This window comes from Giraffa tippelskirchi, chromosome 4, assembly GCF_054371585.1.
Source record: "Giraffa tippelskirchi isolate mGirTip1 chromosome 4, T2T-mGirTip1v1.2.pri, whole genome shotgun sequence".
Classification (NCBI taxonomy): Eukaryota; Metazoa; Chordata; class Mammalia; order Artiodactyla; family Giraffidae; genus Giraffa; species Giraffa tippelskirchi.
The window spans coordinates 55929245-55951407 of NC_137278.1; the positions used below are offsets into that span (position 1 = coordinate 55929245).

General features: G+C 41.2%; 1 protein-coding gene across 1 annotated transcript in view; it reads right to left on the minus strand.

Moving 5' to 3' along the window:
• EIF2AK3 (eukaryotic translation initiation factor 2 alpha kinase 3) overlaps window positions 1-22163 on the minus strand; it is an 82988-nt gene that overhangs the window by 54571 nt on the left and 6254 nt on the right. Inside the window, exon 2 of the mRNA XM_081592939.1 lies at window positions 11535-11664. Within this exon, the coding sequence (XP_081449065.1) occupies window positions 11535-11664 (130 nt within the window). The remainder of the gene's footprint in view (window positions 1-11534; window positions 11665-22163) is intronic.

Consider the following 22163-nt stretch of genomic DNA (forward strand, 5'->3'; position numbering starts at 1 on the left):
TCTGCTTGGAGAGCTCTCAAAGTCACTCTGAACTCATCACATCTAAACAAATTCATGTTCTCCTTCTCTACACCTGTTCTTAAGTTTCTACTAATTCCTCCTTTGGTCTTTTAATTTCACAAAGACTTCCCTCCCTAAACATCTCTTCAATCCATCACTTTACTTCTCCCCACTTCCTCTGTCTCACTCCAATCCAAGCTATCCCCAGCTGTACCAGACTAGTCTCTTAACTAGTCTCCCCACTTCTGCTCTTCTTCCTCTTCCAGTCCATTCTCTATGGTTGTTGTTGTTCAGTTGCTCAGTCATGTCTGACTCTTTGCGACCCCATGGACTGAAGCAAGCGAGTCTTCCCTGTCCTTCACCATCTCCTGGAGTTTGCTCAAACTCATGTCCATTGAGTCAGTGATGCCTTCCAACCATCTCATCCTCTGTAGTCCCCTTCTCCTCCTGCCTTCAACCTTTCCCAGCACCAGGACCTTTCCAATGAGTCACCTTTTCCCATCAGGTGGCCAAAGTATTGGAGCTTCAGCTTCAGCATCAGTCCTTCCAATGAATATTCAGGACTGACTTCCTGTAGGATTGGATGGTTTGATCTCCTCATAGTCCAAAGGACTCTCAAGAGTCTTCTCCAACACCACAGTTCAAAAGCATCAATTCTTCGGTGTTCAGCCTTCTTTATGGTCCAACTCTCACATCCATACAAGACTACTGGAAAAACCATAGCTTTGACTATATGGACCTTTGTCAGCAAAGTAATGGTTAGTACAACAATGTAACATAGTATACTATGGTTAGTACAGACAATATACATAGTCAGTAGAGTATAGGAGAGATTGGTTTAGCAGGATTTTAAGAATTTATCTACTTTCTTCCAGATTTCCACAACTTCTAGCTGGTGTGAATACATCATAAGTATTTTATTTTTATTTATTTATTTGGCTGCACCAGGTCTTAGTTGCAGCACTAAGGATCTTCAATTTTCACAGTAGCATGCAGGATCTTTTAGCTGCTGCATGTAGAAAATCCCATGGACAGAGGAGCCTGGTGGGCTACAGTCCATGGGGTCGCAAAGAGTTGGACACAACTTAGCGACTGAGCACACTCATGGGATCTAGTTCCATGACCAGGGATTGAACCTGGGTCCCCTGTACTGGGAGCACAGAGTCCCAGCCACTAGACCACCAGGGAAGTCCCTTTACAAATATTTTCTAAATATAAATACTTCCACAATTAGAGATAACTGGCTTATAATACAAATGCCTTACTGTGCCAACCTTCTGATTCATCAGTCTCATTGAAAGTCTCAGCAAAACAGAATGTCAAAAAACCCTTTCCATTTTGACTATGGAGGAGTCTCTCCCAGTTAAAACCTTTCAGCGGCTTCCCATGGCTGAGGATGAAATCCAAAACGCTTCCCATACATTACGAGACCCCATGTAGCCTGACCTCAGCCTCCCTCTATGGACTCATCTCTACCTCGCCCTCAACCCTCATCCTAGTTGCCATCCTCCCCTTCTTTAGTGCTCTGAGCACACCATGATCATTCCTGCTGCAAGGCCTTGACGCTGGCCATTTCCTCTCCCAGAGCAGTCCTTCTCAGCATCTCTGTCCATCTCTGTTACAGCTCTTTGTCCTCACAGGATCTCAGTTGTAAACACCATTTCTTCTGAGCAGCCCTCTCTGACCTCCCACCTTGGGAGGTCAGGTACCCTTGCTAAGCCTCTCTTAGTTCTACCCTTCCTTGTGGCAGTTACCATAATTCAACTATGATATTTACACTATAATAATTTTATATCTGGCTCCCCTGCTAGCTTCACATAGTGCCATACAAGTTCCATAACAGCTAGGATCTTACCGGACCTGTGCATTGCTGTAACCCCAGCCGCATAGTCCTGTAGGACCCTCTGCAGCCTTAAAGACCAGTTGAGTTTTGGGTGTGTTAAAGTTCAAGTACCACTGACTCTCTCACTAGGGTTAAGAAGCAGGGACTTCTCTGGTGGTCCAGTGGTTAAGAATCCACCTTCCAATGCAGTGGATGTGGGTTCCATTCCTGGTTGGGGAACTAAGATCCCACATGCTGCAGGGCAACTAAGCCCACAAGCTGCAACTAGAGAGAAGCTCGCACATGGCAATGAAAGATCCTGTGTGCTTCAACTGAGACCCAACGCCGCAAAATAAATAAATAAATATTAAAAAAAAAAAAAAAAAGCAGCAGCGGTAGTCAGGTGCTCACAGTGCACTGAGCACCATGGTAAGTTTGCTCTCTATTATGATGGGCTTCCCTGGTGGCTCAGATGGTAAAGAATCTGCCTGTAATACAGGAGATCCAGGTTCTATCCCTGGGTTGGGAAGACCGCTTGGAGAAGGGAATGGCAACTCACTCCAGTATTCTTGCCTGGAGAATTCCATGGACAGAGGAGCCTGGCAGGCTACAGTCCATGGCGGGTCGCAAAGAGTCGGACACGACTGAGTGACTAACACATGATGTCTTTGTCCCTAAATTTCAATGAGAACGTTGAAATTAACGTGACAGGGAGAGTAGAGGAAGCTTATTTGCTGAACATTCGGTGTTCCAGGGAATCATACCTCAAGGATTAAGGAGAAGGTCTCATGGTTAACAACTAGTTAGTTGATCTAACATGAAGAATTATGAAATGTTTCAGTAGATTTGGATATTAGTCAAAGGCATCCTGTGTGACATGCTTAAAACGAAATGTAGATTTAAAGAAGAAGAAGCAAGAAAGAAAGAAAGTGCAGAAGAAAAAACAAATCCTGAAGTGATTTGGTATTTATAATCATTAAAGATTCTGAATTATTGCCCAAGAGCAGTGAGATACCAAGTAGATAATCATTTTTTCATTCTTTCTTTCCTTAACCTATACTTAACCTACAAAACAAAATACCTCAAGGAAAACTACTATCTTAACTGCTTAAGTATACTTTTGGTATTCATGGTGAAAAATAGAGTTCAGTAACTACCTCTGCCTTCACTTAGATTAATAAACATCCATAAAGTAGATAAACAATATGCACAAGAAGTCAGTTTCCTACAAAACAGAGTCAATCAATTTCTCACTTGACAACATGCGTGCTGGAATAAATTGATTTAGTTCACAGCACTGCTTTCAGCCACGCTAAGGGATGAATAAGACAAAATTATATCAAAGCACTGTTTCACTTCTATAATTAAAAGAAAAGCAATTAACCTAAGCAATTATTTAAATATTGGCTTGCTCCATGACTGACAGCGACTTTTCCAAATAAACTACCATCTGAGATGGTGCTCATCTAAGACTCACATTGTGCTAGTTTATGAACAAATGAAAAACTGCCAAATGATCAGACATCTTTCAGTATAAATTAGAGAATCTTTAAAAGAGATTACAGAGCCTCTTTTAATAAAGCAATGCTCAAAACGGTTTACTGATGGACCCTTTATGAACAAATCAAGTAACCATTAAAAATGTACTCTTTTTCAAAGGCTCCCTCCACCAATCCTCAGCCTCATGAAGGCCCGTCTTAACAAATGCAGTCTGACGCAGGGCAGGGAGGAGGTTGGAAGGCTCTCGGATTATAGTTGTCTGTTTATGCACCTGTCTGAAACAGAAAGGCAGTGTGTCCCTTGGGGAGAAACATGCCTAAAATAAAATAAAACAAAACCCCAAACTCTAAGTATAGACTTATAATAGAATTGTTTGTTCCTTTTAAGAGGAAAAAAAAAAGGGGGAGGACATTTTAACAGAAAAATGAAACAAAAAACAAATATGGTATCTCTAAATAAATAAAAGGTAAAGATATTGTCTAAGGACAGACTAGCTATATATACACAGTTATAATATGCATTCTAAATACAGATAAGGAAGGTCTTTGTATTTATAAGTGTGTTTCAAAACATAGAGAAGTAAACAGATAGTTCAAGAATCTGATGTCTACTTAATTTGGTGAACCGTGATCCTAATGCCATCTAGAGACCCCAAAGAAAAACCATACATACTACTGGTTACAATAGCCAGGACATGGAAGCAACCTATCCATTGGCAGATGAATGGATAAGAAAGCTGTGGTACATATACACAATGGAATATTACTCAGCTATTAAAAAGAATGCAATTGAATCAGTTCTAATGAGGTGGATGAAACTGAAGCCTATGATACAGAGTGAAGTAAGTCAGAAAGAAAAACACCAATACAGTATACTAATGCATATACACGGAATTTAGAAAGATAGTAACGATGACCCTATATGCAAGACAGCAAAAGAGACACAGATGTAAAGAACAGTCTTTTGGACTCTGTGGGAGAAGGCGAGGGTGGGATGATTTGAGAGAACAGCATTGAAACATGTATATTATCATATGTGAAACAGATCGCCAGTCCAGGTTCGATGCATGAGACAGGGTGCTCAGGGCTGGTGCACTGGGATGATCCTGAGGGATGGGATGGGGAGGGAGGTGGGAGGGGGGTTCAGGACACGGAACACATGTATAACCATGGCTGATTCATATCAATGTATGGCAAAAACCACTACAATATTGTAAAGTAATCAGCCTCCAATTTAAATAAATAAATTAATTTAAATAAAAAAAAAAGAAAAACCATGCTAAGGAGATCCAACCAGTCCATCCTAAAGGAGATCAGTCCTGAGTGTTCACTGGAAGGACTGATGTTGAAGCTGAAACTCCAATACTTTGACCACCTGATGTGAAAAAATGACTCATTTGAAAAGACCTTGATGCTGGAAAGGACTGAAGGCAGGAGGAGAAGGGGACGACAGAGGATGAGATGGTTGGATGGCATCACTGACTCAATGGGCATGAGTTTGAGTAAACTCCAGGAGTTGGTGATGGACAGGGAGGCCTGGTGTGCTGTGGTCCATGGGGTCGCAAAGAGTCAGATACGACTGAGTGAGTGAACTGAACTGAACTGAACTGATGTCACAGAACAAAACTTTAAAACCAGAAGTGAAGAACCATGGCCAAATCTCCTGAGTGCTTTGACTCTGCATATAAATCACTGCTGCTGCTGCTAAGTCGCGTCAGTCTTGTCCGACTCTGTGCGACCCCTTAGACGGCAGCCCACCAGGCTCCCCCGTCCCTGGGATTCTCCAGGCAAGAACACTGGAGTGGGCTGCCAGTTCCTTCTCCAATGCATGAAAGTGAAAAGTGAAAGTGAAGTCGCTCAGTCGTGTCCGACTCTTGGCGACCCCATGGACTGTAGCCCACCAGGCTCCTCCATCCATGGGATGGGCAAGAGTACTGGAGTGGGTTGCCATTGCCTTCTCTGATATAAATGACTAAAGAAAAGCAAATTGGATTTCAGGTAGTCCTTCTGAAAACTGAAAACAAAATTCTTAACTACTGTCAAAAGGATTAGATTTAAATAGATAGCCAGTGGAAATTTGCTGTATGACTCAGGGAACTCAAACTGTGGCTCTGTGACAGCCTAGAGGGGTGGAATGGGATAGGAGGTGGAAGGGAGGTTCAGGAGGGAGGGGACGTATGTATACTTATGGCTGATGTATGTCAATATATGGCAGAAGTCAGTACAATATTATAAAGCAATTATCCATCAATTAAAAATAAATAATTTTTTAAAGAAAGTATTAGATTTAGAACCTAGGAGCACATCTGCTAAAGCTAACAGAGTAAACTTTAGGTTCATCGCTCATTCTGACACACAGACAGAGACACACACACAGTTTTAGCTTGGTTTATATCTGAGGAAGTTTATAAATACCTAGTCAAGAGGAAAGAGTGGCAAATCAGATCTCTGTCCCAAGGCACCTCAACCTTCCTGCAGCTTACAATTTATCCTAAAAATAATGTGAAACCCTTATTTTTAATGGAACCGTCAATCTTTCTTATCCTCTGGGGACTTATTTTTTTTCCTTAACATAATTGAAACATCACTAAAGCAACATAATAAGCTGTTCTATATGCCTTTTGAGTCAGAAAAGGTTAAGGGCATCATCAGAGCAGGTTGAGAGGCACCAAGATATGTACCTAATGGTCATGAATTTGTGCTATTTTTAAAAGAATCCTTAAAGGTACTAAAAAGGGAGGTCAAAAAATTCCTCTAGATAATTTATAAGGGTGTTTCATGTATTTGATGGTACCTGAGCCCTGAGGTTAGGACAATCTTTAGAAATTTAGTCCTATCCGTCATTTTACAGAGAAGGAAATTAAAGCTCTCCTGAAATAAAGAACATGAGTTTGTGCAAGCTCTGGGAGATGCTGAAGGACAGGGAAGCCTGGCATGCTGCAGTCCATGGGGTCACAAAGAGTCAGACATGACTGAGCGACTGAACGACAGCAACAACAACCGAAATAATTTAGCCAATTCACATAGCCAGTTAACAGCAGCATATCGACTAGAACTAGCCCCTGAATCCTGGTGCACTCCACACCACACAGACTACAAAGTTCCTGTGATGCTCTTACTTTATTATTCAAGCAAAAGTACATGTGACTCACAACCAATTCCTCTAGCACTACTAACTTTAAAAGTTTCTTTACCAATGAGTTACCTGGGAAGCATCAGATCAATCAGTCACTTTAATAATCACTGCAGAGGACCTTCCTCGTGGTCCAGTTGTTAAGAATCTGCCTGCCAATGCAGGAGACACAGGTTTGGTCCTTGGTCCAGGAGGTTTCTATATGCCATCGGACAGTTGAGCCCATGCACCACAACTACCAAGCCTGCACTATAGGGCCCACATGCTGCAACTACTGTGTGCCTAGAGCCTGGGCTCTGCAATAAGAGAAGTCACTGCAATGAGAAGCCCGTGCATCACAACTAGAGAAAGTCCACAAAGCAATGAAGACCCAGTGCAGTCAAAAATAAATAAATAAATAAATAAATAGCAAAAAAAAAAAAAAAAAATCACTGCATAGAGAACACATCTTCTCTGGTCTTCTGGGTTTAATCTGTTTCATCTTCATACCACTCCTGATGAAAGTATGAAGAAACTGACATTCTAACAGAGGAGTCAACAAATGGAGACTTACTGTCACCTGGGTGGCTCCTGTTACATCTCCCCATCAGTTCCTTCTGCCTGCTGGGTTCTACCCAGTCCTTCTCTCTACACTACCTGCCCTAGCAAATGCTGAGCTTCAGACAGAGAAAATTAATTTTTCTCCCTAAAAGCTAACGACTGTCAAAAAATAGTCTATCAGATGCATTCAGAAGGGTATTGTCACGCTATGATCCAATCTGGGGCACTTCAAATAGCAGTTTTTGTTCCTCTTTTGGTGGTGTGTTGTCCAGTTTCCGAACATAACTTCTAGATGATGAGTGACACACACCTTGCTGAATAACAGGTGACCCAAGCTCACAATACAGTTCTCTCTCCTCGTTAATGTTTATAACCTTACCAACACTCTCCTAATATTTCTATTATATACTAGATCAGTTGGTCTCAAAGCATGGTCTATGGATTCTGTCTCAAGTGCAGACGGTCAAGTGGTTTTCATAAGAAGGTGGTGTTATTTGCCGTTCCCTGGGGTGATATTTGCATTTATGGTGTAGAAGCAACAGTAACTAAAACTGATGCTTTAGTCTGAATATAGCACCAGATTTGCAGTCCTGGAATCTTCACTTGTCACACACTTGTGACAAATTAGAAGAAAAACAGTTTCACTCAAGAATGTTCTGATGATACCCCAACGTTCATTGCAGCACTATGTACAATAGCTAGGACATGGAAGCAACCTAGATGTTCACTGACAGATGAATGGATAAAGAAGTTGTGCTACATATATACAATGGAATATCACTCAGCCATAAAAAGGAAAGCATTTGAGTCAGTTCTAATGAGGTAGATGAAACTGGAGCCTATATACAGAGTGAAGTAAGTTAGAAAGAGAAAAACAAATACCATATATTAACGCATATATATAGAATCTAGAAAGATGATACTGATGAACCTATTTGGAGGGCATCAATGGAGATGCAGACATAGAGAACAGACTTATGAACAAAGTGGAGGAAGGAGAGGGTGGGATGAGTTGAGACAGTAGTATTGAAACATACACATTACCATATGTAAAAGAGATAGTCAGTGGGAATTTGCTGTATGATGCAGGGAGCTCAAATCTGATGCTCTGTGACAACTTAGAAGGGTGGGATGGGGAGGCAGGTGGGAAGGATGTTCAAGAGGGAGGGGACATATGTATGTCTATGGCTGATTCATGTTGATGTACGGCAGAAACCATCACAATATTGTAAAGCAATTATCCTCCAATTAAAAATAAATTTCTTTAAAAAAGAGTGTTCTGATCAAACAATAAAAATTAATTTCATCAAGTTGTGACCAAAATACATACCTTTCTACTATTCTACCCAACCAACCAGGAGGTATACATTAAGGACTTCAGCCACAAATGGAAGCATGTTTTGAGAAAAAGCACTTGTGAGACTGAGTTTTGAGCTGAACTAGCAGCACTGCTCACAAAGCTCCATTTTTACTTGAAAAATTGAGAGAAAAGCTATGATTATGAGACTTGAATATCTGGCAGACATTTTCTCAAAAATAAACAAAGTGAACCTCTTACTCTGAGGAAAACAATTGACTATGTTAATGATCAAATCTAAGTTTTGCCAAGTGAAAATCAAAATCTTGTAAAAGCTGTATCTTCCCATGTGAGCTTCCCAGTACTTAAAGGATTTTCTCATGAGATTGGTGGGGATAATAAAAAGTTTGACTTTACAAAACATTCTACAAGGAAATATGTCAACATTTGGAAGATCTGTGTAACTCAATGAATCAATATTTTCCCAATGATGTTAGAAGATCATGCATGAGTAAAAAGCAAGACAGGCCAATGGATGTTACTGGAACAGAGTAAAACTGCTCATTGATATGATTTCAGATTCCACAGGGCAACTAACCTTTCAGAAACTTTCACCTGTTCTTGTGTAGAACCAAAAAACAATGATCACAATTATCTGAAAAGGCTCCTAAAATACTCCCTTTTCCCAACTACCTGTGGATTTTCTTCTTCATATAGCTCAACCAAAACAATGCAACATGTTGAAGGCAGAAGCATACAGGAAAATCAAGTTGTCTTCTATAAAACTAGAAACAGGACATTTAAAACAAGAGAGTCCCATAACCAGTGCGAGTCTGATATTTGATGCAGCACACCCAGAACCAGTGCTCTGTGACAACTTGGAGGGATGGGGTGGGGAGGTGGGAGGGGGGGTTCAGGATGAAGGGCAGACATGTACACCTGCGGTTAATTCCTACTGATGTATGGCAAAACCCATGACAATACTGTAAACTAATTATCCTCCAGTTAAAATAAATAAATTTCAAAACAAAAAAACAAGAGAGCCCTAATAAGCCACAGAAAATGGTAGGGACAGTGAGAAAACTGAATTGTAGTTTAAAAAACAGCTAATATAACTGCTATAGTAAGAAAAGCTTCAAGGTTGACCAGCTGCTTATAATTTAAACACACTCAATGGCACTCAGGTTATCACAACTATGTGTCATAACATGCAATTTCTCTTTTTGTCAGTATGCGTATTTTAGTTTGTAAAAGCACACATGCTTTACACCACTACAACACACCAGAATGTTACCTCAGGTGTAAACAGCTTACAGTCTTCTGATTTTGCTCATCATCTTTTACATCTAGTTTGAAAATAAAGCAAAATGTGCATGCCCAAGCATTATCCCAGGAGGACACAAATGAATGACTCTTCAGTCTGGGTAGTAATTCACTTGACTATTGCACCTGATTCAAAATTTGTAACTTAATTTATAATCAAAGTGCTTTTATATTAATAATTCACAACACAGAAGTTCACGATTCTCAACGGATGTTTTCAGCATACTGCTGGATAAGCAGCATGCATTCTGAAAGTCTACTCAAGGCTTAGCACACAGCAAGCATGGAGGTTGGGCAGTGCCATCTCCCTAAGTATCTGTCTGGATGCTCCAGAACACAATTCAACCTGGGTTTTCTAGAGAGCAGCGGGGTCACTGATGGCAGTTTTTCCATCTTAATATTCCATCACCACTAATCAGGTCATTCTTAAGCCCCTCATGCTAGGTTTTTCCAAAACTTGTTACCAGCTTAAAAGCTTTTTGAAAGCGATAAAGATTGATAATGAAAGGGGAAAAAAAGGGGGGACTTCCCTGGTGCTCCAGAGGAGCATCCCTGGTGGCTCAGACAGTAAAGAATCTGCCTGCAATGCATGAGACCCGGTTCGATCCCTGGGTGGAGAAGATCCCTTGGAGAAGGGAATGGCTACCCACTCCAGTATTCTTGCCTGGAGAATTCCACGGACAGAGGAGCCTGGCGGGGCTACAGTCCACAAAGTCACAAAGAGTCAGTCATGACTGAGAGACTAACACTTTCCCTGGTGGTCCAGTGGTTAAGACTGCATGCTTCCACTGCAAGGGGCTTGGGTTTGATTCCTGGTCAGGGAACTAAAATCCCACATCCCACAAAGTGAGGACCAAAAAAAAAAAGAGTGGGGGTGGGGGCAGGAGGAGGAAGAGTACCCTAGTGATTGTCCTCTAAGAACAAGGTAAAAGGCTGAGAATGTTCTGGAAAACAGATGACTGCTTCTATGTCAGCAGTCATAACTCAAAAGAGGGACCTGTTTTAAATGATTTAAACAAGAAGGTAGAGTGAAAAGGAAAGAGACTTCATCTGAGTTTAGACTAAAGGTGAGAAAAATAAACTTCTGTCATTTAATTCCCCCTAACCTGCTCCTCTCATCGAGGTAGGCAATGTCCTGACTTTACAGATGCAGATGCTAAAGCTCTGAGGGGCTAAGTCACCTGTGCAAGTTCGGGAGTCATGTGCCAGAAAAGTTTTGAAAGCAACTAACTGCAAATAATCCAATTTGTCTAAAATTACACTCCAAGAAAATTTCAGATGAATTATATTTAAAATTAGGATGGACAACTGAGGGAACACATAGGGAGTAATTTATGGGGTCTTGCAACATTTATTTCCAACTGTTAAAACACAGTTGTTTACATTTGTTTTATTATTCCTATGGACCTCATGATGGTGATGATGATGATGTTAGGAAGAAGAAATTATGATCATGTTACAGCTCAGATAATGAGCTTTATTGGTATAGCAGATAGTATCCTCAATTACTCATTTATACAATTAACTCATTTCAGACCCCAAACAATCCTAAGAAGTAGGTGACATCATCCACCTCATTTTACAGAAGGGGGAACTGAGGGAAAGAAGAGCTAAGCAAATGCCTCCAAGGGATACAGCTTGCTAGAGATAGACACCCCCACACCTAGGTGATCAGCTCCTGAGCGCCAGTCCTATAAGCATATATCTACTAGTAATAGCAGCAAGTGCTCATTTTAACTAAGTTTTCCTGTCAACACATGGAGAAGGCAATGGCAACCCACTCCAGTGTTCTTGCCTGGAGAATCCCAGGGACAGCGGAGCCTGGTGGGCTGCTGTCTATGGGGTCACACAGAGTCGGACACGACTGAAGCGATTTAGCAGCAGCAGCAGCCTGTCGACACATAACAGAAAAATTCTCACCTCTGGTTTGCTAAGGCTGGATGACACCAAGGAACCAGACCCCACGTCCAAATCCCACTGCTTTTTCCCACGATTCTCAGGATCCAAGGCAGCGATTCGGCCATCTAAAGTGCTGATGATCACTAATGATCTGTAAAATTCAAAATGAAAAGGACAGAGTTAAAAAGATACCAAAGGCATACACTCAAAAGAAACCAGCCTCTCCCGGACTTCCCTGGTGGTCCAGTGGATAAGGATCCACCTGCCAGTACAGGGGACACGGGTTTGATCTCTGGTCCAGGAAGATCCCATACATCACGGTGCAAGTAAGTCCATGTGCCACAACTACTGAGTCCAAGCTCTAGCGTCTGTGCTCCACAACAAGAGAAGCCACCACAAGGAGAAGTCCACGCACCACAACTAGAGAAAAATCAAAGAGCAGCAACAAAGACCCAGTGGAGCCAATAAAGAATGAAAGAAAGAAACCAGCTTCTCCCCAGGCCTCTATCTGTAAGGGCAGGGAGCAGGGGTACATCCCCATGACACTTGTAGTCTTTCCACCTCTGTCTTGAGCCCTCCAAGACAACTGTACTATGCCCTTTATCTGCTTGTCCCACTTATGAAAAGCCCCAGAGTCTGAGGTCACTCCTCGTCCCCACACTCTAATCCCCACCTGCAACTCAACATACCCTGTTCTGTCCTTTACTCTTGTATGTCCCCAACTCCTGAAGCCTTCACCCTGAAACAGCCTCCCCTGAACATCCACTCACCTTCTTGTTCTAACGGAAACCCGAGGACACTCCTTCAGAAGCTATGAGAATTTTTTTTCTCCATCACCCTTACCAGGTCCAGCGATGCGGTAAGTGTAGTCCTCGTACCATGCTACCATTTCTAGACTATTTTCTTTCTTTCCTCTCTAAAAACCCCCAGGATCAAATCATTCCATCCATTACCCCTCCTAATAATTGTCTTTTGATCTTTGGGTCGCTGGCCCCATTCCTTGGGAATTTCGGGCTCCTGGTTCATTGTCACTATTATCACATTCTGTGGGTTTTCATGAACTGTCTACCTTGCCTCCGCCATTCCCGTGATCAAACCCTAAGACCTTGTCATTACCTATCACAGCTTCCCTGTCCCACTGAAATTCTAAGCATCCAACCCCAAGCCACCAAATCCTCTTTTCAGCTCACCTCCTCTACCCCTCTGACCCCACCAGAATCTATTAGCTATTGATCCTACCACTGTTACCCTGAACTCCACTACCATTATGCCTTTACTTTTTCCTTATCCAGTTTTTTGTTTTTTCCTTAAAGCCAAGATAGTTTTTATTTACTAGACTGCACCAGTCTTAGTTCTCGCATGAGGGATTTTGCTGCCGAGTGTGGGATCTAGCCTCCTGACCAGGGATTGAACCCAGGACCCCCGCATTGGGAATGCTGAGTCTTAACCACCAGATTGCCAGCGAAGTTCCTCTTATCCAGCTTAAATTCCACAGCTTTCATCTTAAGCACTTCCCTGCTCATGCCTTCAACACCCTTTTTCCTCTCCTACACATCACACTGGACTAGCAGAACTCCAACCCGAGTTAAACTCAACTTTCTGCCTTTGTTCCATCTTGCCATCTGTGCGGTTGAAGACAGACATAACTGTGCTGAAAGGTCTCACTTTTATTCATTTATCAACATCAAAAGGGCTACAAATGATGTTCCACAATCATAATATGGTTCCCTAGTCTATCCTCTCCCACTGTTCTAGGTTAACTATTTCACTCTGCCTTTGTCCTCAAACTTCCTATATTACTTCTTCCAAGCTCGTGCATCTCAGAGACTAGGCCTCCTAGACAGGTGTTTACTAAGGAAAACAGAATTAATCAAGAGATTCCACCATCCCATCTCTATGTATCAGCCCTTGGGCCCATGAAATCCCCCTCACCTCCTTGTACTGCAAATGAATTGTCCACATTTCCATCCACTCCCAACACTTCCACTCAGGCATCAGGTCTTTCCGCATGCATATACGAGGACTTGCTCCTCAAAATCTCTCCTCTTGCTTTCCCATCAATTATTTCCCCTCTAACACGGCACTCCCCACCCCCAGCCATCAAACCTGCTACTATTTCTCCCAACATAAAAACCAAACCAATTAAACATAACAATAAACTCTCCCTGCTCCAGCTTCCAATCCATTGCTTGCCCCACTTTGGAACAAAGCTCCTTGAAAGAGTTGTTGCGTAGTCTTAGTCTCCAAATCCTCTCCCCCCTTCCTGTACTGAACTATTTCTAATCAAGTTTTTGCCTCTACCCCTCCATTGAAAAGGCTCTCATAGGGCTCACCCATGCCTTTCACAAGGACAAATCCCATTCACTTGACCATCCAGTAGCACATGATCAGCTACTTCTCCTGCTCTCTATCAACTACATTTTTTTCCCCTAGTTTATTGGCACTTTTTAAAAAAAATTGTAGCTGATTTACAGTGTTGCGTTAGCTTCTGGTATACAGCAAAATGATTCAGTTACATATATCTATGTTCTTTTTCATATTCTTCTTCGTTTTGCTTTATTATAGGATATTGAATGTAATTCCCTGTGTTACATCAAGAAGAACTAAAGAGCCTCTTGATGAAGGTGAAAGAAGAGAGTGAAAAAGCTGGCTTAAAACTCAACATTCAGAAAACTAAGATCATGGCATCCGGTCCCATCACTTCATGGCAAATAGATGGGGAAACAATGGAAACAGTGACACACTATTTTGGGGGGGCTCCAAAATCACTGTAGATGGTGACTGCAGTCATGAAATTAAAAGACACTTGCCCCTTGGAAGAAAAGCTATGACAAACCTAGACAGCATATTAAAAAGCAGACATTACTTTGCCAACAAAGGTCTGTATAGTCAGAGCTATGGTTTTTCCAGTAGTCATGTATGGATGTGAGAGTTGGACTATAAAGAAAACTGAGCACCGAAGAATTGATGCTTTTGACCTGTGGTGTTGGAGAAGACTCTCGAGAGTGCCTGGGACTGCAAGGGGACCAAACCAGTCAAACCTAAAGGAAATCAGTTCTGAATATTCATTGGAAGGACTGATGCTGAAGCTCCAATACTTTGGCCACCTGAATGTGAAGAGCCAACTCACTGGAAAAGACCCTGATGCTGGGAAAGACTGAAGGCAGGAGGAGAAGGGGAAAACAGGATGAAATGGTTGGATGGCACCACCAACTCGATGGACATGAGTTTGAGCAAGCTCCAGGAGATGGTGAAGTACAGGGAAACCTGGCGTGCTGCAGTTCATGGGGTTGCAAAGAGTCGGACATGAATGAGTGACTGAACAAGCCTGTTATACAGTAGGATTCCATCCATGGACAGAGGAGCCTGGCGGGCCCCAGTCCACGGGGTCGCAAAGAGTGGGACACCACTTAGTGAATAACACATACATTAGGACCTGGTTGTTTATCCTCCATCAACCACCGACTTCACACAGCTTCCAGGACACCATTCTCTCCTGATTATTTTCTCTCCATTCTATGCTTCCTTTCTCAGTCTCATTTCCTGGTTGCTCCTCATCTCTCCTATCTCCAGAAATATTCTCTACCTACATGTACTTTTCTTTAGTGCTATCCTAGATTAAAATATCATCTATTCCTGGTGGCTTAGAAGGTAAAGAATCCACCTGTAATGCGGAGACGCAGGTTTGACCCCTGGGTTGAGAAGATCCCCTGGAGAAGAAAATGGCAACCCACTCCAGTATTTTTGCCTGGAGAATCCCATAGACAGGGGAGCCTGGTGGGCTACAGTCTATGGGGTTGCAAGAGTTGGATACGACTCAACAATAACTACATACATTTGCAACTTCCAAATTTATCTTTCTGGTTCCAGGCCCCTTCCCTGAACTCTGGGTGTACATATCTAACTGCCTGACAGATTCAGACTGTGTAACAGGCTTCTCAGTGTTCACATACCTAAAATCAATATCCCCAGACTGATTCCTCCAATTCCTCAAACACACTGTATGTAATTTTCCCTCAGGGTCTTTGTACCTGCTTTTCCTTCGCATCCTGGAACATACACCCCAGATACGTGACAAGCTCTCAATAAATATCTGTGGAATGAAGAGATGTGTTGAACAGTTCTTCTGGGAATTTGTTAGGTATATTTGTCTACTTCTCAAAGATGATACAAATTCCAAGCATAGACAGTTATGTTCCTGGTTTGGATTATAAAATGTTACTTTTACCTATTCTACGTCATATACAATACATAGAAATTCAAAGTAAAGCTACAAGTTGACCAAGACAAACCAGTTCAAGTAATCTCCTTTGAAACCTTTCAAAGAAAATAAGACAAAACCAGTTCAAGTAAACTCCTTTGAAATCTTTCAGAGAACTTACTCATTTAGCAAATGAATAAATTTATCAAGTGAATAAGTGTTAATTTAATTTAGTTCCCTATCTATACACTAATTCTCACTTTGAATTTTTCAAGTAGTAACTCTTAGCCTAACTTATGAAAATAAAGATTTTTGCCATACTACAAACTAGTAATTTTAAATAACAAACCAAAAGAAAAGGAACAACTGGACTTCCTTCCCCACACATTATCTTGCATTCTAAAGAGATCTACTGGGAGGTGGAGAAGAAGGATATAGTGAGCCAAAAAATTATATCATAATGAAAGGTATAAAAAATTCATACCTGACAAACCACCATGGAAAAGAATATATATATATATATAGATAGATAGATAGATAATTGAGTATATTATATACTTACAATTGAGTCACTTTGCTGTATGGGTTCAATCTCTGGTCTGGGAAGAATCCAGATGCCGCAGAGCAACTAAGCCTGTGTGTCATAAATACTGAGCCCACGCTCTAGAGCCTGCAAGCCATAGCTACTGAGCCTGTGTGCCACAAGTACTGAAGCCCGCGTGCCTAGAGCCTGTACTCCACAAGAAGAGAAACCACCACAATGAGAGTTCAAAGCACCACAAATGGAGAGCAACCCCCTGCTCACTACAGCTAGAGAAAAGCTCAAGCAGCAACGAAGACAGAACAGCCAAGAATAAACATTTTTTTTAAAAAGATGCATATGTCTTATGTAAAGATTCTGCTTTTTAAAATAAACAAGATATTTTCAGATGCTGAATTGTATCTAGAGGGTATGTATGAATTCAAGCTAAGTGAAAGAAAGACAAACATGCAGGCAGGAACAATTAAGTCATCACACTCTTAACTGGCCATTGATATTTAGTGTAATCTGGTTCTTAGATTTGAATGGTGTATCCTTAATTCTTTTTAACTTCTCTTAATGGGAATAACAGAAATTCCCACAACAAACCCTGTCAATTCTTCTTGCATGCTCAGGCATGTCCAGCTGTTTGCAACCCCATAAACGTAGCCCACCAGACTCCTCTGTCCATGGGATTTCCCAGGCAAGAATACTGGAATGGGTTGCCATTTCCTTCTCCAGGGGATCTTCCTGACCCAGGGATCAAACCTGTACCACCTGTACCTCTTGCATCTCCTGCTCTGGCAGGTGGATTCCTTACCACTTAAGCCACCTGGGAAGCCCATGTCAGGTGTCAAAAAAAAAAATTCATGATCTCCAATTGCTACAATTTATGGGCTCTGTCTCAAGCACATCTCTGGAAGAGGGCTTTCCCTTCTGCTGCCACTGTCAATGAGTAACAGCTGGAGGGCAAAGAGATACTTAACAGTTGAGACTGTTACATCTTATCACATTTTTGGAGAGAGATGCTCTGACATACTATTGGTTGAGAGCCACATCAAGGAGACAGACACTGCTGAAAAACAGTCCTCCAGCTGAATGCAGAACAACCAGAGGTCAAAATGAGATACAGCACTTAGAACAAACATCAAGGCCTCCCCTTTCCTCAAAAAAAAAAAAACAGGGAGAATCTAAGGCCATTTATCTCCCCATGATCCACTCTATTTGGCAGTTGCTATGAATGAGATGAAAAACTCTTTAACTTAGTTAAAAATCAAAAGAACTACACAGGCAGCATTTCCAGTGGAAAGGATCAGAGCTTTGAAGTCAACCCTGTGTGCCCATCCCCACAGCCCTGCTGTTGTTCCGTTCATGGCTCCATTCAAATTGCTTTTTCATGGATAAAACAGGACGATTTCACCCAGCTCAGCATAACTCAAATTGACCTGATTACCAAAATAATCTGGAGTGCTTGTTACAAACCAGTAAAGGTTCACAGGTTCCCTCTGCAGAGGGGATTCAGAGATGGTGGCCTAACAAGTACCTGAGGTGAGTCTCAAGATAAGACCAGTCTGGCAAAGAGTGATTTACCTCAAAGGGCGATTGCTTGGAAGTAAAATAATAAAATAATAATAATAATAATCCATTACCTGGATGAAGATGGCCTACTGATCAAGATTATCAGCAAACTCTAGAAATTTCTCTCACTTACAGGCTGCTTTGGTTTACAAAGTCATTTGTCTGGATGGTTCAACAGCAAGCACTGTTCTCTCACTCATAGCGTGATTCTTCAAAGCCCCTTTCAAGAAAGGTTTGCAATGACCTCGTCCTGATGGCCAGGTCTCCTCCCCTCATCAGGTTTGTCCCTCCAGTGGTAGCCGGAACACAGTGCTTGTGCTCAGTCACTCAGTTGTGTCCAACTCTTTACAACCCTATGGACTGTAGCCCACCAGGCTCCATTATCCATGGGACTTCCCAGGCAAGAATACTGGAGTGGGTTGCCATGCCCTCCTCCAGGGGATCTTTCCAACCCAGGAATTGAACCTGTGTCTCCTATGTCTCCTGCATCAGCAGGCGGATTCTTTACCACTGAGCCACCAGGGAAGCCCTTAGCTGGAACACTGGCTGTTTCCCATTCTAGCCCAGTCCTTGCCCCCATCCTCACCTGCCATCCTGACAGCTTTCAATCTCCAAAAAGTAGGCCGAAGAGTTCTAGCTTCATCCAAAGTCCGTCACTTACTGTATGTGTAATCTGACAGCTTCCTAAACTAATGTAGTATTTACAGTTCATCCCTCTCCCAACCCCAGTTCAGCATTTTCAGCAGAGCATCACCACAACACATTCAGAAAGCTTCCCTTCTCTCCCCAGGCTTTCTGCATCCACCCTATCATTGAACATCTATATCAGAAATGAAACCTGCCTCCTCCCTCACCCCCTGCATTTAAACAACAGTCGTGTACTCTTGATCTGTTTTTCAAGCTTCCTTTAAATCTTTTCATTCTTCTTCAGTCCCACTGCCCTTGTTCTATGACAGATTCGCATGTCGCATTAGAACATCTTAAAAAGACATCCAGCCTACACAAAAACAAACCAAAAAAAAAAGACTAAAAAAAAAATTAACAGAAAACAAAACCCAAAATGAACAAAAAGACTTCCTGCCTCTGGTTTCTTCCTTCCTCTACTCTTTTGACAGTTTTGTTTCTATAATTGAGATCTGATCAACTTCCAAAGCTCCCTGTGCCCACCGAATAAAGGCCACACTACTTGGTATCGTGCATAATATGGCATAACCTAGGTTTCTAACTCTTTGAACAAAGTTCCTTTGTTAACTTGGCTCTTGTCTAACGTCTTTTTCTTTTCTTTTTTTGTTGGCTCATGTCTTAAATGATTTCATATGTCCCCCAAATATCACTTCTAATGAATTTTCCTATCTTTAGAGAAACTATTTAAGTGCTAGTCAAAATATTCAAGACTTCTGGAAAGAAAGAGCTAATATTACTAATTAAGTCTGGTATTTAGTTCCAGTGCAAAACCGAGAAAACTTGACTTTTTAATTAGCCTTCTCCTCAGTGAGTGGCCAATTTCCCTTAGGTTATTTGGAAAACATAGAACCAATCTCCTGGCTCCCCCACAAGCAGCTACATAAGGGTCCCAGAGTCCTGGTTTGGCAACCACAGCCCATGCTCACATCATCCCAGCAGCCAAGACCTTCCTTGACACTTCATGTTCAAGGGCTCGCTCACTTGACGTCTCCATTCTCTTCGCTCTCAAACTCCTCTTGTCATTATCATCCATTTCAGCACAGTTAATTCTTTAACACATGTAGCTCCCTCTCAGGTCTGGACTCAAGGACAGTCCGTGTATCCATCCCCAGCACCCAATAGCGTGGAGCTCCTAGTAAGATGCAGTAAATGTTTGTTGGTTGAATAAATTTTGCTGGGGCAGATACTACTACTCACATAAAACAAAAAAGGAGCTGAGAAAGATGTGAAAAGATGCGACTTGGCTAAGGTCATGCACCTAAAAGAGGTTTTGGGCAGAACTGTGAAGCATAAATTTCAGGGTTTTTTTTAAACGCTAATTCAACTATTCTGTTAACTATATGTCTGCATAAGTGGCGACACCTATATTACTATAACGTGCAGCTTTTATTCCCCCCAGAAATCTCATCAAAATATCACACATCCTGTTACTGCTCTGATGCAGAAATGCTCTTAGGCCACAATGAATACCAATTTTAAAAAATTTTGTTTGCTCTGACTTCCATCACCCAGAATCCCTGCCTATTTATAATTAAGTTTATCAGAGTCTGGTAAGTAAATGTTGAATTCTTTCATACAGTAACTTTGCCTGAATAAATTTCCCATTTGAAACAGAAGTAGGTGACAGTAGAAAGTTCTACTGATTGAATAGTTTCTACGTTAACAACTGCTTATTTTAGAATTGCACATTTCCTTTCACAGGAAAAAAAAAGTCACAAAATTAAAAATGTGATTGGGTTAAATCTGCTTTTTTTTTTATGCAACCAAGGATCCTCTGCCTAAAATATATGCTCAAAGGAAGCATACATTCTTGTTGAAAAAAAAACATATTAATTGGACTTTACTTCATAGTCCTCACCTACTAAGTAAATCTTCAGATCAAACTTCCTTTATTTAAACTTGTCACAAGACTAGTCATGCCCCCAATACAAACAAATATAGTGCCAAAAATTACTAACTATACAACTCTGACATATCAGCTAAGCCTTACAGAAATACAGTCTAAGTTTTCAATGTCATAAACCAAGTGAGAACAGCAGATATCCGTTTCCAATTAGAATTAAACATTTTCGAAGCACTTTGTCTGCTTTATTCTATGAAACCTTTTAAATAAAATGGTTATTGACAAATATAACAGGGTGGAAAACATTAAAACAATGTTTTTTAAACTTTTTATTTTGTATTGGGGTATAGCCAATTAACAGGAGGAGGAAATGGCAACCCACTCCAGTATTCTTGCCTGGAGAATCCAATGGACAGAGGAGCCTGGCAGGCTACAGTCCAAAGGGTCGCAAAGAGTCCAACATGGCTGAAGTGATTTAGCACATAGCCAATTAACAATATTGTGTTAGTTTTAGGTGAACAGTGAAGGTACTCAGCCATACATATACATGTATCCATTCTCCTACAAACTCCCCACCCAGGCTGCCACATAACACTCAGCAGTGTTCCATGTGCTATACAGTAAGTCCTTGTTGCTTATCCATTTTAAATATAGCAGTGTGTACATGTCCATCCCAAATTCCCTAACTATCCCTTCCCTCCACGTCAACCATAATAAGTTTGTTCTCTTAAGTCTGTGAGTCTCTTTCTGAAACACTTTTAAAAAAATTTCCCCCTCTCACACTTAGTTCTAAAACCTACCAGCTTTCCTTTCTGCATTTTAAAATGTTCTGTAATAAAAATATACAATCAGCTCCTATCCTACCAAAAAAAAAAACAAAAAAACGATGAGTTTCCAGACAGTATTTATGGAATGAAGTACCATGTGGAAGCCACAGCTTACAGCAGGTGATAAAGACAGGTCACCTTCTGCGCCCAAGAGTGTGAATACAGAACAGTTTCCTCAACCCTGTAAGTATCAAAGCCAGAGTTCAGGTGTCAATTACACTAAAAAGACAATTATAGACAGGAAGGATGATCCATTACTCACCAAGTATGTTTACTTTGGCTTATAGCATGCCTTGAAAGTTATGCACAAATTCTTTCAGTGTGATTCTTAAGTCCACTTTGAAAGTCTGGGGTCTTATGGTTGCTGAGGGGAAGGGACAGTTAGGGAGTTTGCGATGGACATGTACATAGTCTTATATTTAAAATGGTAAGCAACAAGGACCTACTGTATAGTACATGGAACTCTGCTCAGTATTATGTGGGAGGGGAATTTGGGGGAGAATGGATACATGGATATCTACGACTAGGTCCCTTTGCTGTACACCTGAAACTGTCATAACATTATTAATAGACTATACCCCAATACAAAATAAAAAGTTTTAAATAAATGAAAAAAAAAAGTCTGGGATCAGAAAAGTGAACAGATAACTGAGTTTCCTTTCAACATTGTATCCTGTAATTCTATTATTCAATGGTCATTTTAGTTGGAAAAAAAAGCCGAAAATCTGAGGAAGACTAGATTTCTATACCATTGATTCAGATCAGATCAGCTTATAAAGGATAGAGAGGAGAAAGAAATAAAGAGGAATTAAATCATCTTATATTTGGGAACTGTTTTCCTGTTACAACTCATTAAATCCAAAAATTCCAATTTATAGATGCACAAATTAAAGAAGCATGAGAGATGAAATGAACGTCAAATGTAGTGATACTTTTGTTAGAGGGGAATCAGAGGCAAAAGGAACATAATACTTTAAAAATTGGTGTGATAGCGATA